This window comes from Hyperolius riggenbachi, chromosome 4 (assembly GCF_040937935.1).
Source record: "Hyperolius riggenbachi isolate aHypRig1 chromosome 4, aHypRig1.pri, whole genome shotgun sequence".
In the NCBI taxonomy this organism is placed as follows: domain Eukaryota; kingdom Metazoa; phylum Chordata; class Amphibia; order Anura; family Hyperoliidae; genus Hyperolius; species Hyperolius riggenbachi.
Genome location: NC_090649.1, coordinates 227,331,092 through 227,351,831, shown reverse-complemented (window position 1 = coordinate 227,351,831; position 20,740 = coordinate 227,331,092). Strand labels below are relative to the sequence as shown.

The window sequence follows — 20,740 nt, the reverse complement described above, 5'->3', positions numbered from 1 at the left end:
TGTGTGTGTGAGTACGTGTGTGTACGTGTGTGTACGTGTGTGTGAGTGTACGTGTGTGTGTGAGTGAGTGAGTGTACGTGAGTGTACGTGTGTGTGAGTGTACGTGTGTGTACGTGTGTGTTTGTGAGTACGTGTGTGTTTGTGAGTACGTGTGTGTTTGTGAGTACGTGTGTGTTTGTGAGTACGTGTGTGTGTGTGTGTGTGAGTACGTGTGTGTGTGTGTGTGTGTGTGTGAGTACGTGTGTGTGTGTGTGAGTACGTGTGTGTGTGAGTACGTGTGTGTATGTGAGTACGTGTGTGTGTGTGAGTACGTGTGTGTGTGTGAGTACGTGTGTGTGTGTGTGTGAGTACGTGTGTGTGTGTGTGAGTACGTGTGTGTGTGTGTGTGTGTGTGTGTGTGAGTACGAGTGTGTGAGTACGTGTGTGTGTGAGTACGTGTGTGTGTGAGTACGTGTGTGTGTGTGTGTGTACGTGTGTGTGTGTGAGTACGTGTGTGTGTGTGTGTGTGTGTGTGTGAGTACGTGTGTGTGTGTGTGAGTACGTGTGTGTGTGTGTGTGAGTACGTGTGTGTGTGTGTGAGTACGTGTGTGTGTGTGTGAGTACGTGTGTGTGTGTGTGTGTGAGTGTACGTGTGTGAGTACGTGTGAGTGTACGTGTGAGTGTACGTGTGTGTGTGTGTGTACGTGTGTGTGTGTGAGTGTACGTGTGTGTGTGTGAGTGTACGTGTGTGTGTGTGAGTGTACGTGTGTGTGTGAGTGTACGTGAGTGTGTGCGTGAGTGTGTGTGAGTACGTGTGTGTGTGAGTACGTGTGTGTGTGTGAGTGTACGTGAGTGTGTGCGTGTGTGCGTGTGTGTACGTGTGTACACATGTGCACGTGTGCGTGTATGTGTGTGTGTGTATGTGTACGTGTATGTGTATGTGTACGTGTATGTGTACGTGTGTGTATGTGTACGTGTGTGTGTGTACGTGTGTGTGTGTACGTGTGTGTGTATGTGTACGTGTGTGTGTATGTGTACGTGTGTGTGTGTATGTGTACGTGTATGTGTACGTGTGTGTGTATGTGTACGTGTGTGTGTATGTGTACGTGTGTGTGTGTGTACGTGTGTGTGCACATGTGTGTGTGCACGTGTGTGTGTGTGCACGTGTACGTGTGTGCGCACGTGTACGTGTGTGCGCACGTGTACGTGTGTGCGCACGTGTACGTGTGTGCGCACGTGTACGTGTGTGCGCACGTGTACGTGTGTGTGTGATATAGTGGCTTGCAAAAGTATTCGGCCCCCTTGAAGTTTTTCACATTTTGTCACATTACTGCCACAAACATGAATCAATTTTATTGGAATTTCACATGAAAGACCAATACAAAGTGGTGTACACGTGAGCAGGGCTGTGAAGTCGGTACAAAAATCTTCCGACTCCAACTCCGACTCCTCAGTTTCTGAAACCACGACTCCAACTCCGGGTACCCAAATTGCTCAGACCCCGACTCCTTAGTCTAATACTTAACAAGGCTGTGGATTTTGTACAAAAATCATGTGACTCCCGACTCCTCAGTTTCTGAAACCCCGACTCCAACTCCGGGTGCCCAAAATTGCCCCGACTCCGACTCCACAGCCCTGCACGTGAGAAGTGGAACGAAAATCATACATGATTCCAAACATTTTTTAAAAATCAATAACTGCAAAGCCCCTTTTGGTCTGAGTGCAGTCAGTTGCCCATAGACATTGCCTGATGAGTGCTAATGACTAAATAGAACGCGCCTGTGTGTAATCTAATGTCAGTACAAATACAGCTGCTCTGTGACGGCCTCAGAGGTTGTCTAAGAGAATATTGGGAGCAACAACACCATGAAGTCCAAAGAAGACACCAGACAAGTCAGGGATAAAGTTATTGAAAAATTTAGCGCAGGCTTAGGCTACAAAAAGATTTCCAAAGCCTTGAACATCCCATGGAGCGCTGTTCAAGCGATCATTCAGAAATGGGAGTATGGCACAACTGTAAACCTATCAAGACAAGGCTGTCCACCTAAACTCACAGGCCGAACAAGAAGAGCGCTGATCAGAAATGCAGTCAAAAGGCCCATGGTGACTCTGGACGAGCTGCAGAGATCTACAGCTCAGGTGGGGGAATCTGTGCATAGGACAACTATTAGTCATGCACTGCACAAAGTTGGCCTTTATGGAAGAGTGGCAAGAAGAAAGCCATTGTTAACAGAAAAGCATAGGAAATCCCGTTTGCAGTTTGCCACAAGCCATGTGGGGGACACAGCAAACATGTGGAAGAAGGTGCTCTGGTCAGATGAGACCAAAATGGAACTTTTTGGCTAAAATGCAAAACACTATGCGTGACGGCAAACTAACACTGCAAATCACTCACAACACACCATCCCCACTGTCAAATATGGTGGTGGCAGCATCATGCTCTGGGGGTGCTTCTCCTCAGCAGGGACAGGGAAGCTGGTCAGAGTTGATGGGAAGATGTATGGAGCCAAATACAGGGCAATCTTGGAAGAAAACCTCTTGGAGTCTGCAAAAGACTTGAGACTGGGGCGGAGGTTCACCTTCCAGCAAAACAACGACCCTAAACATAAAGCCAGCGCAACAATGGAATGGTTTAAAAACATATCCATGTGTTAGAATGGCCCAGTCAAAGTCCAGATCTAAATCCAATCGAGAAACTGTGGCAAGATCTGAAAACTGCTGTTCACAAATGCTGTCCATCTAACCTGACTGAGCTGTAGCGGTTTTGCAAAGAATGGGCAAGGATTTCAGTCTCTAGATGTGCAAAGCTGGTAGAGACATACCCTAAAAGACTGGCAGCTGTAATTGCAGCAGAAGGTGGTTCTACAAAGTATTGACTCAGGGGGCTGAATAATTACGCACACCCTACTTTGCAGTTATTTGTAAAAAATGTTTGGAATCATTTATGATGTTCGTTCCACTTCTCACGTGTACACCACTTTGTGTTGGTCTTTCACATGGAATTCCAATAAAATGGATTCATGTTTGTGGCAGTAATGTGACAAAATGTGGAAAACTTCAAGGGGGCCGAATACTTTTGCAAGCATATATACATATACATACATACAGACACACACACACACACACACACACACACACACACACACACACACTGAACCCCAATCCTTTCACCCCTCAAGCTTAAAGGAAAGGTTCAGGGAGGGTGGAGGAAAAATAAAAATCAATTTCCACTTACCTGGGGCTTCCTCCAGCCCGTGGCAGGCAGGAGGTGACCTCGCCGCCGCTCCGCAGGCTCCCGGTGGTCTCCGGTGGCCGACCCGACCTGGCCAGGCCGGCTGCCAGGTCGGGCTCTTCTGCGCTCCAAGTCCTGGTACTTCTGCGTCCCACGCGGGCGCGCTGACGTCATCGGACGTCCGCCGAGCTGTACTGCGCATGCGCAGAACTACTGCGCATGCGCAGTACAGCCCGGCGGACGTCCGATGACGTCAGAGCGCCGGCGTGGGACGCAGAAGTACCAGGACTTGGAGCGCAGAAGAGCCTGACCTGGCAGCCGGCCTGGCCAGGTCGGGTCGGCCACCGGAGACCACCGGGAGCCTGCGGAGCGGCGGCGAGGGCACCTCCTGCCTGCCACGGGCTGGAGGAAGCCCCAGGTAAGTGGAAATTGATTTTTATTTTTCCTCCACCCTCCCTGAACCTTCCCTTTAAAGTGAGTCTGAAGTGTAAATAGAACAAATTGTTCAGAGGCTGCCAACAAGGAATCAAGCGCTGGAACGCAGGGACCATAGGAGGAACAGGAAGGCTCAATAGGACCCAGAGCCTTCCCTCTCCTTCGTTATTTGTTTATTTTTCTTTTAATTTACACTTCAGACTCCTTTTAACTCCCCTGCAGTAATCCAGAACTAAGCTCGGGCTGAGATCCATGTGCTCAGAGCGGTAAGCCCAAGCTCAGTTCAGGCTGGCCCAAAACCGCCATGCGCTCTCTTTTCCTGGGTCCTGCGCATGATCAGCACTGTTCAGCGGGACCCAGGTTTCATTCCCACAGCCGTTGGGATCCCCTTACCTACATTCTTCCCTGGCGGCCAATCAGAATGGCCGAGAGGTGGTGCTGCGTGGCAGGGCCGGGCCGAGGCATAGGCTGGAGAGGCTCCAGCCTCAGGGCGCAGTGTAGGAGGGGGCGCAGAATTCATTCAGCTGTCATTCCTAATTGTGTTTGAAGCAGAAAGAAATAAGAAAAGGGGATACATGGCAGTGACTGCAAGCCATATAACTAGATATTAAGGTGTCGGGGAGGTTGTGGGCCCTGTGGCGCCTCTTATTCTAATAGCAATCAGTGTGTGATGGCTGGGGTGGCAGGGATGGAGGGGCACACTTTGGTGTCTCAGCCTTGGGTGCTGGAGGACCTTGTCCCGGCTCTGCTGCGTGGCGTCATCGGAGTTCCGCCAGGGAGTTACATGTCTGGAACATGCAGTTATCAGAGACATCTGATCATGTATCTTATCACATGTTCATTTCTATTGCCCATGAAATATTTGCATTAAAGCTCTCCATACCTGTATCTGCAGGCTGTATCTCCATAGGTTCAGGTTCAGACTGGCAGCGGGAAAGTGAAGCTGTCACAGCATTTGGGTTGCTACCTTGAGCCACATCATGTAACTGGCTTCCATGTGTGTGTTTTGGCCTTGCTGATTTCTTCATAACACGTGTGCCACTAGCATGGAATCTAAATACCTCATCTTTGGATTGATCCGATACGAATGTATATTCTTTACTTGGCTTTTCAAGGAAACAGTGTTTAGCGTGATAGTGGCTTTGAGCTCCATCCGTATTAATAAAGGATTTGGAGCATGTACTGCACTTGATGACAACATTTTTGTCACTTAGCAGTCCTCCCTTCTTGCAGTTATGTGCACGGATGCCATTGAGGCTTTGGTCAGTGGCTTGGCATAAACAACAGCTAAACCACAATTTTCCTGTCTCCAACAATTTATCCAAGCAGAGCTGTCTCTCCACCAGCCTCCTTGCCTTGTCCTCATAGAGTGCTAGACAGCCACAGGTAAGCGTCTGCTGATTATTACCAGAGGATGTTGATGACATTTCTTGAGTTTTAGTAGGAGACTGACACTGATTTGGTACAAAACCATAATCTCGGCTGTGGAAAGATTCATAGTGGGTGAGGAAGTCCTTTTCTTCATCATAAAAAAGGTCTTCACAAAGGCCACAAAAATATTTTACCATTATATTGCTATCATGCTGAAGTTGGCAGTGTCTGAGTAGAGTCTCCATTTTATGAAACTTCTTCTTGCAGGTGTCACAGCAGTACTTATAAAACTGGTGTACTGTCAGAGACTTGCAGTGTTCCTGGATAGTCTCTTCTGTATCAAACATCTCTTCACAGATGTGGCACTGCCACAAGCCTTGTGCAGGCTCCACAGATGGTGGAGTTGGGTTTTCAGTAAACCTCAAACTCTCTGCCTGTGAGGAAGAGGTTGGCTCCTGCGGCACTTCCTGTTCATAGTAAAATGAATGACCACCATGGCAGTCTACAATATGAGTCATCATGCTCTCAGTCCTTGTTATCTTAATTCTGCATATCTCGCACCAAAAGCAAAAATTGTTCAAGTGAGCGCCACCATGAAACCGACTCATATGCAGGTGAATAATGCCAGAGTCGGAAGCGGTTTTTCCACAGACCAAGCATCTATGCGAGATCCTATTGGCTATCATGATGTGCTTTTCAGCTGCATTCTCATTTACGAACTGCTGAGAACATTCACAGAACCATGCAGTCACAGCTAGATCACTTTCCTTTTTTATAGGACAGTCATTAATGTTATCGTTTTCATTTTCCTTTTTGCACTTTAGCAAAATATTACTGATGTCATAACTTTCATTCAGGGTCCTTTTAAGTATACATGGCTTCAATCTGGCATTAGCAGCTGACATGCAGAAGTCAGAGAGCCTTTTCCTTCCATCATTTAAATAGCAAAATGCTAAAACAGACTCTTCTATAGATGCAATGTGCTTGACCTTGTGTTTTTTTTTCTCAATGTGCTGTGCTACCTGAGCGTCGGTACTTAGAGATCTCTTACAAAATTGACAGAATGCCTTTAGTAAGAAGACAGATGCAACTTCTGCTATACTCTTATCTGACAGTACTGTAGGACCAGCATTCCGACATCTTGTCCTGGATTAAAAAAAAAAAAAACCAAAAAAAAAAAAACACAGAAGATATCAATGTAAGAAAAAGCATACCAAGTTAAACACATTACCAGTAGCAAGTTATTTCCACATTTTACTTCGAAGTTTGTGTTTGAATTGTAATATCAAAAATTAGCTGTCCACAGAAGTCTAGCTAGAGGATATTGCTGGAGCAAGAATGAGCATTGTACTCAGCCTCAAATAGGGCAGATCTTATATAGCCGGTTTTTTTTTTTTTTTTGGGTGCAACTTGAGAAGCTAAGGGTGAAGCACTGGGCAACATTTAGGCCTCTATCAGATGGGCACCTAAAGGCAGTGAATTCATTGCCTATCAGGTGGTCTTGTGCACTGTCCAGGGGCTTGATAGCACTCTACATGGACAGTGGACAGGCAGGCAGCCCACCCATGGAATCACAGCTGAGCCTGGCTACGCATCTACCGGCATGAATTGCGGCCGGGAGCCACCACCAAAAACAGAATCTTTAAACTGTGGTCGCTGTGGATGGCGATACTGCACTCCACATAGACGGGGGGGGGGGGGGGGGGTCGGGGTTTGGGAGGCTACAGGGGACGGGTTGCGCCCTCCCTCACCCCTAGGCACAGGTCCCCAAACACATACTGCATTACAAATTCCCTTATGGGAAGGTTCATTGTATAAAAGATCAAAAAAAAGAAAAAAAGTTTGATGGTTGCTCAGTGGATTTAAAGGGGCCCTAAGCACCTGAAACAGAAAAAAAAAATTAAAAGGATGAAACTGGTACTTACCTAGGGCTTCCTCCAGCCCACCGTAGGCTGCGAGGTCCCCCGGGATCCTCCTGGCTCCTTTCCAGGTCCCGCTGGCGCCTCAGCTCCCAGCGATTTTCAGGCTGAAGGTCGGCCGGTTCTTCCTGAATGGAGCTGCTCCACATCACGCTGGTCTCTACACGTCATTGCGTCGGCGTGACAGTCCTGCACGGTTTTCTAACTCTGAACAACACATGCGCAGGACTGTTACGCTGGCCAGTGCGATGACGTGGAGCCTCTCCGTTCAGGAAAAACCGGCCAACCTTCAGCCCGAAAGTCGCTGGTAACTGAGGCGCCAGCGAGAGAGGAGCCAGGATGCTGCAGGAGGATCTTGCGGCCTACGGTGGGCTGGAGGAAGCCCCAGGTAAGTACCAGTTTCATTTTTTTAATGTTCAGGGTCCCTTTAAATATGAGTAGAATGCCACAACATTGATAATTGAGTTAAAAAGTATATTCAATTTAAAGAAAACCTGAAGCGAGAGGTAAATGGAGGCTGCCATATTTGTTTCCTTTTAATCAAAACCAATTGCTGGGCAGTCCATCAGTGTCTGAATCAAAACCTGAAACAAGCATGCAGCTAATCTTGTCAGAAACCCCAAATATGCATGCATATTCAGGGTCTATGGCTAAAAGTATTAAGAGGCAGAGGATAAGCAGGACTTCCAGGCAACTGGTATTGTTTAAAAGGAAACCAATATGGCAGCTTCTATATTCCTTCTCACTTCAGGTTTTCCTTAACACAGTATATCTGCTTGACTTCTAATCCACAGACAATGCAAGAGCCAGACGACTTGGGCCTAAACCAGTGAAAAAGTAAAGATCAACTCTGCAATGTCCAAAAACATAGTCTGTATTAGGTCAGGTACAATCTTACATCATCTGCTGACATGTTTCACAAGCACATTGGCCCTTAGTCATAGCCAAGGACAACTGAAGTGTGAGGGATCTGGAGGCAGCCATATTTATTTCCTTTTAAAGGGGCACTATGGCGAAAAATTGTAAAATTTAAAATATTTGCAAACCTATACAAATAAGTAGTACATTTTTTCCAGAGTAAAATGAGCCATAAATTACTTTTCTCCTATGTTGCTGTCACTTACAGTAGGTAGTAGAAATCTGACAGAAGCAACAGGTTTTGGACTAGTCCATCGCTTCATGGGGATTCTCAGGGATTTACTTATTTTCAACTGCCAAAAACTGTGTAGCGAGCAGGGAAGCTGGCCAACATTGTTTTAGGGTACGTTTCCACTTGAGCGGCGCGATTTGCTCGCGGAAACCGCGTCAACGAATCCGCATGCGGTTGCGGATTCGTTGAGGTTTCCATGCGGATTTTCACGCGGAATCGTCCGCAGTTTTAACGACGCGATTTTAACCATGTCAATGCCGGCAAGCATTAACATGGGTTTTTAGATGAAATCGCACGCGGAAACGCCGGGAAAACCGCAAGACTAAAGAGCTTGCGGTTTTCCTATTTAGTTACATTACCGACGATTCGCGTGCGGGGTGCGAATTCTGACGGCTCTGCTGTGCAGATTTTTTCTGCATAGCGAGCCACACAGAATTCCTGACAAGTGGAAACAGCGCCATCCACTTGTATTGGTTGAGCGAATCTGCATGCAGGAAACGCATGCAGATTCGCTCGAGTGGAAACGAGCCCTAAATCCTTTTTAGGGAATATCTTTATGAAGATTAAAAGCCTTGCTGAGAATCCCCTATGAAGAGATGGACTAGTCCAAAACCTGTCACTTCAGTCAGATTTCTACTACCTACTGCAAGTGACAGCAACATAGGAGAAAAGTAATGTATGGCTCATTTACTCTGGAAAAAATGTACTTATTTGTATAGGTTTGCAAATATATTACATTTTACAATTTTTCGCCATAATGCCCCTTTGAGCAACACCAGTTTCCTGGCAGCCCTGCTTGGTGTGATTTGCCTTCTTAAAACAGAAGTAAATTTGCAATAATTCAGCTATAAGTAACCTATTTAGCTGCAACAGTGTCTGAATTTAACGCCAGAAACCAGCATGCAGCTAATCTTGTCAGATCTGACAATGTCAGAAATGTGAACTGCTGCATGCTTGTTCAGGGGATAGGGCTAAAAGTATTAGAGGCAGAGGATCAGCAGGCTAGCCACTGTTATTGCTTAAAAGGAAATAAATATGGCAGCCTCCATATACTTCTCACTTCAGTTGTCCTTTTAAGGCAGAGTTCCCCAACCCTATCCTCAAGGCCCACCAACAGTACATGTTTTGCAGAAAACCACAAACCTGCACAGATGAGGTAATTCATGTCTCAGCAGAGCTGATTAACTACCTCTGTGGATTTCCACAAACCATGCACTGTTGGTGGGCCTTGAGGACAGGGTTGGGGAACACTGCTTTAAGACACAAACCTAAAATACACAACATGCTAACACAGCATATTCTAACCTGGGTTGGCACTTTCCTCTGGCTGCTATTTATGGACTTAATTAGTCTAAAATGATAGGAAGTATATCAATATTCCGTATTTTTCGGACCATAAGACACTTTTTCTACAGGGGGGGGGGGGGGGGGGGGTGTCCGTTTGTCTTATGGTCCAAATAATACAATTCAGATGGCGCCACCGTCCTCCCCACATTGTGATCATGTACCATGCATACCTTAAACAGCACAGCGGTCTGCTGCCATTACTTACTGCTGACTTGTGAGATGACCAACTGTGGCCAAGCGGCAGCACGAGGGCAGACTGCGGATTCACACACACTGATCTAGAGAAGCGAGGCTCCCAGCATGACTGCTGCCAAATGCTATGCAGGACATGACTAAACAATTGAGAATCTGCCCCCAGATCTCAATCACTGACGCCCGCAGCTTGTTGGCAATCGGTACTCATGGTCCTGGGGGCAGGACCATGGCACAGTCATTGTTCTAACATGCACTGGCACCTGATAGGTCACTGCTACCGAGCAGTGCAGTGATTGGCTCAATGATGATGCCATGGTACCACCCACATCAGTTATCAAATGCGGAAGGCCATGATTGGCAGGTGTGGTGACAGAGCCCCCACCTGATGGTCTCCTTATAACCTACTCGCAAAGTGCCTGGCTGCAGAGGGCTTGTTCCCTCACAAGGAGGTGAGAAGACGAGCAGAATTATAAACATGAGAGGATACCTGTGTGATGTTGTGGCCATGAAGCCATAGACCAGAAGATTTGTATACAATGTTCCCCCAAAGCTTTTTTTGGTAAGCCACAATCGCAATATGTGACCCTTTCTTCAACCTCCTCCCAGAGATATTCTCACTCGGCTGTTGGTGCTCGCCCCCTGTGGTTCACCACACCACACGCTTATGAACTATTCAAATAAGACGAGGGAGGCACTCTTGCTTGGCAATATATCTCATATTGTACACAAACGTTTTCAAGCTCCTTGCTCTTCCTCAGGTGTGCTTTTGGTAAGCAACCAACTAACATCAGCTCATCTACTGCATACAGAGCTGAACGAGCCCTGTATTCTTCCGTCGTGCCCCACCTGGCTTCTTTTTCAAGCTGAAAAAAAATTCTGGGGAGAACACTGTATAGAACTGAAATTTCACAACTTCAGGATCATTGGAATGCAGATCTACGCCCCTGTATAATTCACGTGCGGATCAGGGGCGTAGATATGCGTACTGCTTACTTGTCGCTGCGATTGCGATCCCTGTGCCATTCCTGTTCACATCACAATCCTCACAAACCCCTCCTCCTGTGATCAGCGTCTAGGAATCAGCTGTACCTAACCCCAATCACTGTGCCTGTGATGACTGAGCTTGCAGCAACAAGACGCAAGCGCTCAAAAAAACCTGACATTCCATGTTTCTATTAATAAAACATGGTTAGTTTCGTACCATCTTATGGCCAAAAAGTAAAAATACAACCAAATGCAGTTTTACACAGAATTTTTTTTTTTTCATTATTTAATTATTTTTAACTCCTTCCACCCCTGTCCCATAGTTACCAAAAGCCTTGTTAAAAAAAATTACATTAAAAAAAAATACATAAATAGTTACCTTAGGGGCTTTTTTAATATGAGAGTATATTACTGTTAATTTGTCAAACAAAGTCTTGATAAGTGACAGTTTAAAAAAAAAAAAAAATACAAAAAAAACAAACAAACAAAAAAAAAAATCACTAAACTGAAAAAATACACCTTTATTCTCAGATAAAATATTTTTGCCATACATTGTACTAGGTACACAATGGGCCGGAACAAATTGGCAAATAAAATGTGTGGGTTTTATGTATCGAAGCACATTTTATTTTAAAACTATAGTGACCGAAAGAGAAATATTGACTTTTTCCTTTTTTTTCCCTATTATTCCCTTTACAATGCATATGAAACAAAATAGTTCTTAGCAAAAAGTAGCACCCAAAGAAAGCCTAATTTGTGGTGAAAAAAAAAACAATATAGAGATTATTTCAGTGCGATAAGTTACAAAGTTATCGGTGAATGTATGGGAGAATTGGCGAAATGTGAAAATTGCTGTTGTAATGTAGTAAAGCGCTCAACACCTATCAGTGATTCATACAATATATAGATAAACAGTATAATATGCAAACAGCAGCATATGACCACTTTTCTTATAGATCATATAGTCCAGCATAAAGAGACCACTGCGCTGACACCAATCCAGACACCAAAGTAGTGTAAAATCCGCTCACCAGATCCTATTGCTGAGGCTCAGGCACGGTGGTGGAGAAGCTGATCTCGGAGCAGCGGCGGTGAGGACGTCCTACGGACTTTTATATGCGCATTAACTTTTATTCAATGTGAGTGCACTACTGTACAATTGTTTTAGCTATTAAACGGTATTACGCTATGGTTGCTTGTGCTTTGAGTTTTTAAGGAAGCTGAATCGCACATAGAAGAGATAAGGCTGAAGACTGCATAGGTAAAAAGTGTTTGAAGCTGGTCTGTCGATGGGTCAGCAAATGCATCTGGTGAGCGTGTAAGCTTTCAAATTTGCACACTAAGGAGAGTTACTGCACAGTGTGAGCACGGTGACTTTTACACTGGTGAAGGAAAAAGTGTCATCAGTAAGAAACAGGATTACGCTATGTGCATTTCTGTGTTTGTTTTGAGTCATCACTAGGAAGAAGTGCTAAGGACCGTGAGGATTTGTTCTGTCATTGAGCTGTTTCTGCCGATCGTAACCAATCACCAATAGGATCTGGTGAGCGGATTTTACACTACTTTGGTGTCTGGATTGGTGTCAGCGCAGTGGACTCTTTATGCTGGACTATATGATCTATAAGAAAAGTGGTCATATGCTGCCCTTACACTATTTATCTATATATTGTATGAATCCCTGATAGGTGTTGAGCACTTTACTACATTACAACTGTTACAGATACAAGGCGGTAATACCCCTCCCACAGTATAGTGGACCATCTAAACAGTGTTACACTTGTCCCAGATAATACTAGGATCACATTCCAGGGGAACACACATCATACAATTTCTTTCTTTGAAATGTGAAAATTGTTTTGGTATTTAAGGGGGAAAAAACAGATACTGAAGTGGTTAAAAACTAAACACCTGCAAGGTTTTAAATTCTCCATAGGCCAAAGTCTAAACAAGCCTGAAACAGGAGGGTGTCTGTCTTTAAAAACTATCTTACACACCTACCTGAAGTGTGCAGTAACTTCAATATGAGAGCGTAGTTCACAGCGACAAGAGGTACAAATCACTTGAAATGGAATGTCCTTGCACAAAGCAATCAAGACCCTCTTTGCATAAGATGGCATTGGTACAGGGCATGCAATTCCTTTTTGACCTGCAATAGAAGACCAGGAGAATATGAAGCTGTAAAGAGACCCTGAAGTCTCTTTTTACCCTCTTCAGCTTTAACGCCAGAGTGAAATTGCTGCATCCCGGCGGCAGAAGAGTGATTTATTACTAGAGATAAGCCCTGCAAAGCCCCAGGGATTCGCAGGGCTTCACTTCCTCAATGAGGCAGAGCTTTAGGCTGCAGCTCTGCTTCCTCCGCAGTCGATCTCTGCGGATCGCCGCCTCTTCCCGCCCCTCTCAGTCTTCTTTCACTGAGAGGGGTGGGGAGGATGCAGAGATCTGCAGAGATTGATTGGGGAGAGGCTGAGCTACAGCTCAAAGCACAGCCTCTCCAGGAAGAGGAGCCCTGCGTGTCAGGGCAGCATGACCTGCGACCTGCAAAGTCGTAGAACTTTGCAGGTCGTTTTCTAAGTAATAAATCACTCCTCTGCCGTGGGGATGCGGCAATTACACTCTGGCATTAAAGCTAAAGAGGAATGTTAAACAAAAGAAAGGAAAAAAAAGTGACTTCAGAGTCTCTTTATTAAGCGTGCTGAAAATACAGATAAACAACTCCTCAAGATCATTTATACTAAGTTCTACAAGTGGTAGTACAGAGAGGTCCTTAAAGGCTATCTGAGCTGTAAACCAAAGGAACTGCAGTAAAAATAATGAATAAAATTGCTTATTTTTTTACAATATTCATTATAGAGTATTTAGAGAAGCCTGGTGCATACAAAAAACCGCTAGCAGATCCGCAAAATGCTAGCAGATTTTGAAACGCTTTTTCTTTTTCTGTAGCATTTCAGCTAGCATTTTGCGGTTTTGTGAAGTGTTTTTGGTGTAGTAGATTTCATGTAATGTTACAGTAAAGCTGTTACTGAACAGCTACTGTAACAAAAACGCCTGCAAAACCGCTCTGAACTGGTGTTTTTCAGAGCGGTTTGCGTTATTTCTATACTTAACATTGAGGCAGAAACGCATCCACATTTCAAAAAATGCCTCACCCCGGGAGTATGCGTTTCGGCAAAACGCCTCCCGCTCTGGTGTGAACCACCCCATTGAGATACATTGACCAAGCGGATCCGCAGCCGCAAGCGGCTGCAGAAACGCTGAAAAAGCCGCTCGGTGTGCACCAGCCCTCAGTGTTAGCCCATTGCAAAATCTTTCCTCTCCCTGATTTACATTCTGAAATCTATCACTTGGGGGGAGTGACATCTTTAGTTCTGCCAGGTGATCTGTACGGAATGTTTGTTACTGATGCACAGAGTGAGATACGGCTTGCTTGGCAGTTGGAAAAAAGCAGTTATTGGGCAGCACGGTGATTTAGTGCTCACCACTCTCACCCTTCAGTGATGGGTCCCTAGTTCAAATCCCAGTCAAAGCACTAGCTGCATGGAGTTTGTATGTTCTCCCCATGTCTGCATGGGTTTCCTCCAGGCACTCCAGTTTTCTCCCACACCCCAAAAGCATACAGATAAATTCATTGGCTTGCCTCTAAAATGGGCCCTAGACCCCGATAAATACACTACATCATATATACATAAACATAGGACTATGGTAGGGATTAGATTGCGAGTCCCTCTGAGGGACAGTCAAGTGACAAAACAATATACTCTGTACATATATCTATCATTAATATAGATAGATATGGGGGGGGGGGGGGTCAAATACCTAGTATCACTGCTACTAGTTACCTAGACAGTGATCCTCATAGTGGTCCTCTATAGTGACCCTCAATAGCGCCTGCCCCATGCTAGAACTCTCTTAATTGCAGCCCTTATATAGTGACCCTCTTAACAGTTACACTTTTAAAAGCACCACATGTTCATTTGGTCGCAAGATGCTGCCGATGTTGGAATATCAGTAAAATTACCGAAAGGGATGGGATGAACAGTTCGCCTGGACCTGTGACGAACTGTTCTCCAACGAAAAGTACATGCGGCTACTTCTAGGTCGGCGAGGTCTTTAAGTAATGTGCAGACGTTGGCCGGCGGAGCACACCCTTTGTCATGTGCCTGCAACTGGGAGCGCTCAGCGCACCACTACATATTACGAAGTGCGCATGTGCAGAGTGCGCCTGGCTGCGGGCACAAGGACACACACTGCTAGCCAGCACATTAAAGACCTCGCCAACTCAGAACTCGGCGCAGGTACTGTTAGTTGGTGAACAGTTTGTTACAAAGCCAGGTGAATTGTTCATTCCATCTCTAATTACTGATATCCTACTATCGCCTGTTTTTGATTGTAGAATATCACTAATGTTACCGAAATTCTAGTAAGGGCTTTTCATAACCTATCCTCATGCTAACCTCCCCCCCATCTACACTAGCCTCAAAGCTACCTATGCCTAACACTGCCACTAACCGGTGTCCCCACCGCTACGTGGTTCAGCTATACAGTAGCCAAACTCCACTGCTACCAGACTCGGGCACTAATATTACAGGGTATAGCTGCAGAACCAGAACAATAATACCGAGCGATAGGAAATGATATTTGGTTTGCACAAACCCTCTGCGATTAGAAGGGAGCCTCACAGTGGTAATATTGCACACAAACCACCAAATGATCCACTGGAGTCTACAAAAATAGCAAACACTTTATTGAAACCTGCATACAAATCCCCATAACCCCACTAAAAAGAGCAACCTGTGGTTTAACATAACCAAATACACAGCCGGCATGTGTCACTCAGCAGCGCATTCGCTCCACACACCCAAGCCAATCATCCATAAAACTCCCGGGAGCTGTGAAACCACAAAGGTCCAAAGGAATAATGGTCTGCTTGGTAATGTGTTCCAGGAACAGGCTCTTCAGACAACCCTGTTGGAATCCAGGCAAAACAGTAAAGCGTCTACGCGCCCGATGGGTATGTTCCCGTGTGCGAAGTGTAGTGTCTGTCACCTGGTGGATCGTTCCAATGTGTTTTTTGATTCAAGATCGCGTCGGTCGTACGATATTCGGACGTTCATTAATTGCGAAAGTAAATACATAGTATACATGATTGAATGCCCGTGCGGGTTGAAATATATCGGCAAAACTACTCGTATGGTTAAACAACGGATACAACAGCATGTTGGAAACAAAGTTAGGTGACGAGAGCAGCCCATTGGGCCTACACTTTAAATTGCATCATGAAAAGAACCCTGATTGCCTAAAATGTAAAGGTATTGTTAAAATGCAAATTCCCACTAGAGGAGGAGATCTTGATAGAAGATTATGCCAGCTGGAGTCGAGCTGAATTTTCAGATTGGGAACTGCGATACCCGGGGGGTTAAACTCAGACCTATCATTATTATTATTTATTAGATTTATATAGCGCCAACATATTACGCAGCGCTGTACAATAAATAAGGTTAAAGACAATGATAACAGGGGTGACAGAACAATACAGGTAAGACAATAGATACAACAATACAGGTAATAGCAAAAAGATACACAACACAATGCAGACAGTAGTACAATGCCAGATCATAAACTGGAGTGGTAGTGGTAACAAGTTCCAAATTCTGGGTAAAGTGCACACAGTCATGTATGATACACATCTAGCTCCTTTTCTGCCAACTTAAAAAGTATGTATGGTATGATTGTGATGCTGGATGATTAAACACAGAAACAACAACGAAAATGAGATTTTGAGTTGACTTATATGTCTCTGGTGAGATTTGTGGGAGGGATTTTGGCTCATCATTATTCTTGGAGCTATTCTATGAGATTGTGTTTGTTTATTTATTTATCCAGTAATGACCATGCTGTCCTCTTGGGGCTTTTTATGAGCATGTGGTGAAGCAGTAAAGGTTGTCCTTATGAATTATGAACTTTATTGTCCAAATATGTGATAAACTTGCCCAGCCAGAATGACATTACTGCTTGATGCCTCCTCTATTTATACTGAACTGCGTCTGATAGAGACTATATACGTCTGTGGACACTGCCCCCTATTGATACTATAGTCTTTGATGGAAGGAAACCAATCTGCATAATCTGGGAGTGGCCAACTGAAAGGAGGAACTGAAGAGAGATTAAAAGGAACATGACGGTGCCGCTCACGTGACCGTCTGACGAAGCCCGGATGTGCGGGCGAAACTAGTTACGGCTAGAAGAGCAACGTGGTGACTTCACTGCAGCACAGCAACTCACGAGACGGCTTGGCGTTCTATACCAGCGGCGGAGGCGGCAAGCGGAGCCAGCCTGAGCGGAGACCCGGCGAAATACCGGCCTGTTGAAGTGGCGGTGGATGCCCTGCGGAGGTGGTGAGAGCCCTCTGGGGCACCGCAGACTATTGGCAGGAAGTGTTGCAGGCCCACTGTGCCACGCTGCTATAACTGCCTGCTTGCTTGCTAATGCATTAGCCCTATACAGCCGCTTTTCCTTGCTAATGAGACTTAAGGTGCAGTGCATGTATGTCCTTGAGCAATGATGCAGGACGCTTTACTGTTTTGCCTGGATTCCTACAGGGTTGTCTGAAGAGCCTGTTCCTGGAACACATTACCAAGCAGACCATTATTCCTTTGGACCTTTGTGGTTTCACAGCTCCCGGGAGTTTTATGGATGATTGGCTTGGGTGTGTGGAGCGAATGCGCTGCTGAGTGACACATGCCGGCTGTGTATTTGGTTATGTTAAATCACAGGTTGCTCTTTTTAGTGGGGTTATGAGGATTTGTATGCAGGTTTCAATAAAGTGTTTGCTATTTTTGTACACTCCAGTGGATCATTTGGTGGTTTACAGGTTATAGCTGGGAACTTTGAAGAATAACATTGGCGCCTACAAAAGTCCCCAATTTAAGCAACCCCACATGGTGTCATCTCACGAAATTTGATGGGAGTGAGCGTGCTCTCCTGTCACTGCATGCAGGGGACCCTAGTGATCAGCCTGCCAGCCAGCGATCAGAGCTGGCAGGCTGTTTAAGTATTTAATTATTAAATATTTATATGGCTTTGACAGTTACGCAGCGCTGCACATATAGTATAGACTTGTCACTTAACTGTCCCTCAGAGGCGCTCACAATCTAATCCCTACCATAGCCATATGTCTATGTATGGTTTGTGTAGTGTATGTATCTTAGTCTAGGGCCAATTTGCTTATCTGCATGTACATTTTTTTTAACAAAATGTCAACCATTTTTGATTAAAATAAAAGACTACAAATAGCAGCAATCAAATACCACCAAAAGAAAGCTCTGTATGTGAGAAGAAAAGGAGGTAAAATTCATTTAGGTGCCAAGTTGTATGACAGAGCAATAAACCGTTAAAATTGCAAAGTGCCAAATTGTAAAAAATGGCCTCACTAGGGGGTATAAACCTCTGGTCCGCAAGTGTTAAAGAGGGATTGTCAGCCACAAAATCAAATTCAATTTTCCCACTGGAACCTCAACCTGCAATGCAAGCTCTCCAATCTATTCAGAAAGGTTTCTGCTGTAATAAATCTTGTCTCAGTTAGACTGGCTCTATTCGCACCATCGTTGATGACAGTGAGAGAGGTAAGAGTGAAGGAGGAATTTACAATAGTATTGGCTTCAGTCAGAGGGAACCAAGATGGGCAATGCCAGGAACAGAATTCTCTTCAATTACTATGTAAAATTCACTAAAATACGGAAATAAAAATGTGAACAGTACAACTTAAGTAGAGCAAGTAGTCATCTACTATAAATGTGTTTTTTTCTGGCATAGTGTGGCTGACCCTGCTGCTTTAAAAGGACAACTGAAGTGAGAAGTATATGGAGCCAGTACTCCTGACGCACGTCACATGAAGTGGTGCACAGTGGAATACGGAAGGACCTGGGAAGCACATTAGCCGGGCAAACGGGACGCCGCGAACGGTAACTTCAGTGATGGCACCAAGCGGAGGAGACGCACCACTGTGATATGCCAAACTGCTATTTGGATCTTGTAAGTGGCTGGAGTGCGCGAGAAGCGCAGTTGTGCTTTTATTGATCTGACATATTGTGCAATGAGCTTTTATGTGTTTTATTGAGGAATAAAAGGCCGATTTTAAAGTCTTTGCTGATTGGGTATGAGTCACTGATGACCGAGTGAAACATACAGCTTATGCGAGAGCCCCACCTGAGAGAGAGGTAGTTTGCATCTGGTCTATGCAATACATCCAAGAGGCATGAAGTGTCTGGCACTATAGTTTATTTGTAGCAAAAAGAGGGGAACATCGTGTGGCATGATGCAGTTGAAACAACATAACGTGCAGTTGAAGAATGACAAAACATTAGAAATGTGTCATCACATAAGGTGTGTCATCACAGGAATGTTCATTGCTGTACCTGGGTGTAAGGGAGGTTGCAGGTGTGGGCGCCAATCGGTGCACGGCCCTACGACTGTTTCCAAAAGCCAAGCTTCATCTGAGGTGTGGTGTGCACAAAGTGTCCAGAACGGCAGCGGAATTAAATGTGCGTCTAGCGAGGCGCACTTCCGGTCCGATACACTAAGCCCGCCCTCGCTAGGTGATTGACCCAAAGTACTACTAATCTAAGCTATTTTTGCAGGTGTGATTCTGGAAGCGCGCATTGCTTTTTTTTTTTAACTGCGATTTATGATTTTAGACAATACCCAGCGCACTAACAGGACTTCTCTCATCTTAATTTGAATGTGTTTATTGTGAGACATCTGTGCAATTTGAGAGCCCTGTGTTGGGGTAATTTTATATGTACATGTAGGTGGCGCAGCATTAAGTTTATCTCCACAGTATATGGAGACTGCATATTTATTTCCTTTTTAAACAATACCAGTTGCCTGGCAGCCCTGCTGATCTATTTGGTTGCTGTAGTGTCTGAGTAACACCAGAAACAAGCATACAGCTAATCTTGTCAGATCTAACAATGTCAAACACCTGATCTGCTACACGCGTTTAGGGTCTATGGCTAAAACTATTAGAGGCAGAGGATCAACAGGATAGAGAGTCAACTGTATTACTTAAAGGAAAACTGTAGTGAGAGGTATATGGAGGCTGCCATATTGATTTCATTTTAACCAATACCAGTTACCTGGCAGCCCTGCTGAGCTATCTGCCTGCAGAATCACACCAGAAACAAGCATGCAGCTAATCTTGTCAGATCTGACAAAAATGTCAGAAACATCTGATCTGCTGCATGCTTGTTCAGGGTCTAGGGCAAAAACTATTAGAGGCAGGGGATCAGCAGGATAGCCAGGCAACTGGTATTGCTTAAAAGGAAATCAATATGGCAGCCTCTATCTACCTCTCACTACAGTTCTCAGATCAGATGTTTGACATTTGTCAAATCTGACAAGATTAGCTGTATGCTCGTTTCTGGTGTGATTCTGCAGGCAGATAGCTCAGCAGGGCTGCCAGGTAACTGGTGTTGCTTAAAAGGAAAGCAATATGGCAGCCTCCATATTCCTCTCACTACAGTTCTCCTTTAAGAGAGCCCCTATATAGGCCCCTCATACTGTTTCTTCATATACTGCACATATATAATGTCCCTCTTTATAGTAATCACATAGTGCCCCCCTCGAGTAGTTATTGTCAAGCAATCCCATAATGCCACACTGGACACATTGGCAATCTTCTGAACACTGACCTAGACATCAGAGGCCCTTGGACTAGATTGTACGTGTTTGTAGGGAAAGCGGGTTGTATATGCATTAGAGGGGAGTAGAGCACAGGAACTGAACAGTCCCAAGTAGAGTATAACCACCACTCCCTAAGGACTTTTAATACTATATATTAGACATTCCAAAATAAACATATCATACCATCAATATTGATTTTTCTGGTGAAGTGGTTAGTTGCCGACATGTGCTTCAGACATTCATCTCTTTGGTTAAAAAGAAGGAAACAGCTAGGGCAAGCAAAACACTGAATCACTAACGGAGAAAGAGATTGCTCATGACCATCAGCCAACTCTGCCTGAGGAGAAGGAACAAAAAAATTACATAAAAAAAAGTTAGAATTAGAGCAACAATGCCAACTGACTAATATGTTAACACAAGAAAATATATAAATAAACTGCTTGTACAGTC

General features: G+C 44.8%; 1 protein-coding gene across 2 annotated transcripts in view; it reads right to left on the bottom strand.

Moving 5' to 3' along the window:
* Positions 1 to 20,740, bottom strand: part of ZNF451 (zinc finger protein 451) — a 121,701-nt gene that overhangs the window by 45,108 nt on the left and 55,853 nt on the right. For both annotated transcript variants that reach the window (XM_068281423.1, XM_068281424.1), the window contains exons 8-10: positions 20,474 to 20,627; positions 12,611 to 12,758; positions 4,530 to 6,163 (exon numbers count right to left, since the gene is read on the bottom strand). In XM_068281423.1, coding sequence (XP_068137524.1) covers positions 4,530 to 6,163; positions 12,611 to 12,758; positions 20,474 to 20,627 — 1,936 coding nt within the window. The remainder of the gene's footprint in view (positions 1 to 4,529; positions 6,164 to 12,610; positions 12,759 to 20,473; positions 20,628 to 20,740) is intronic.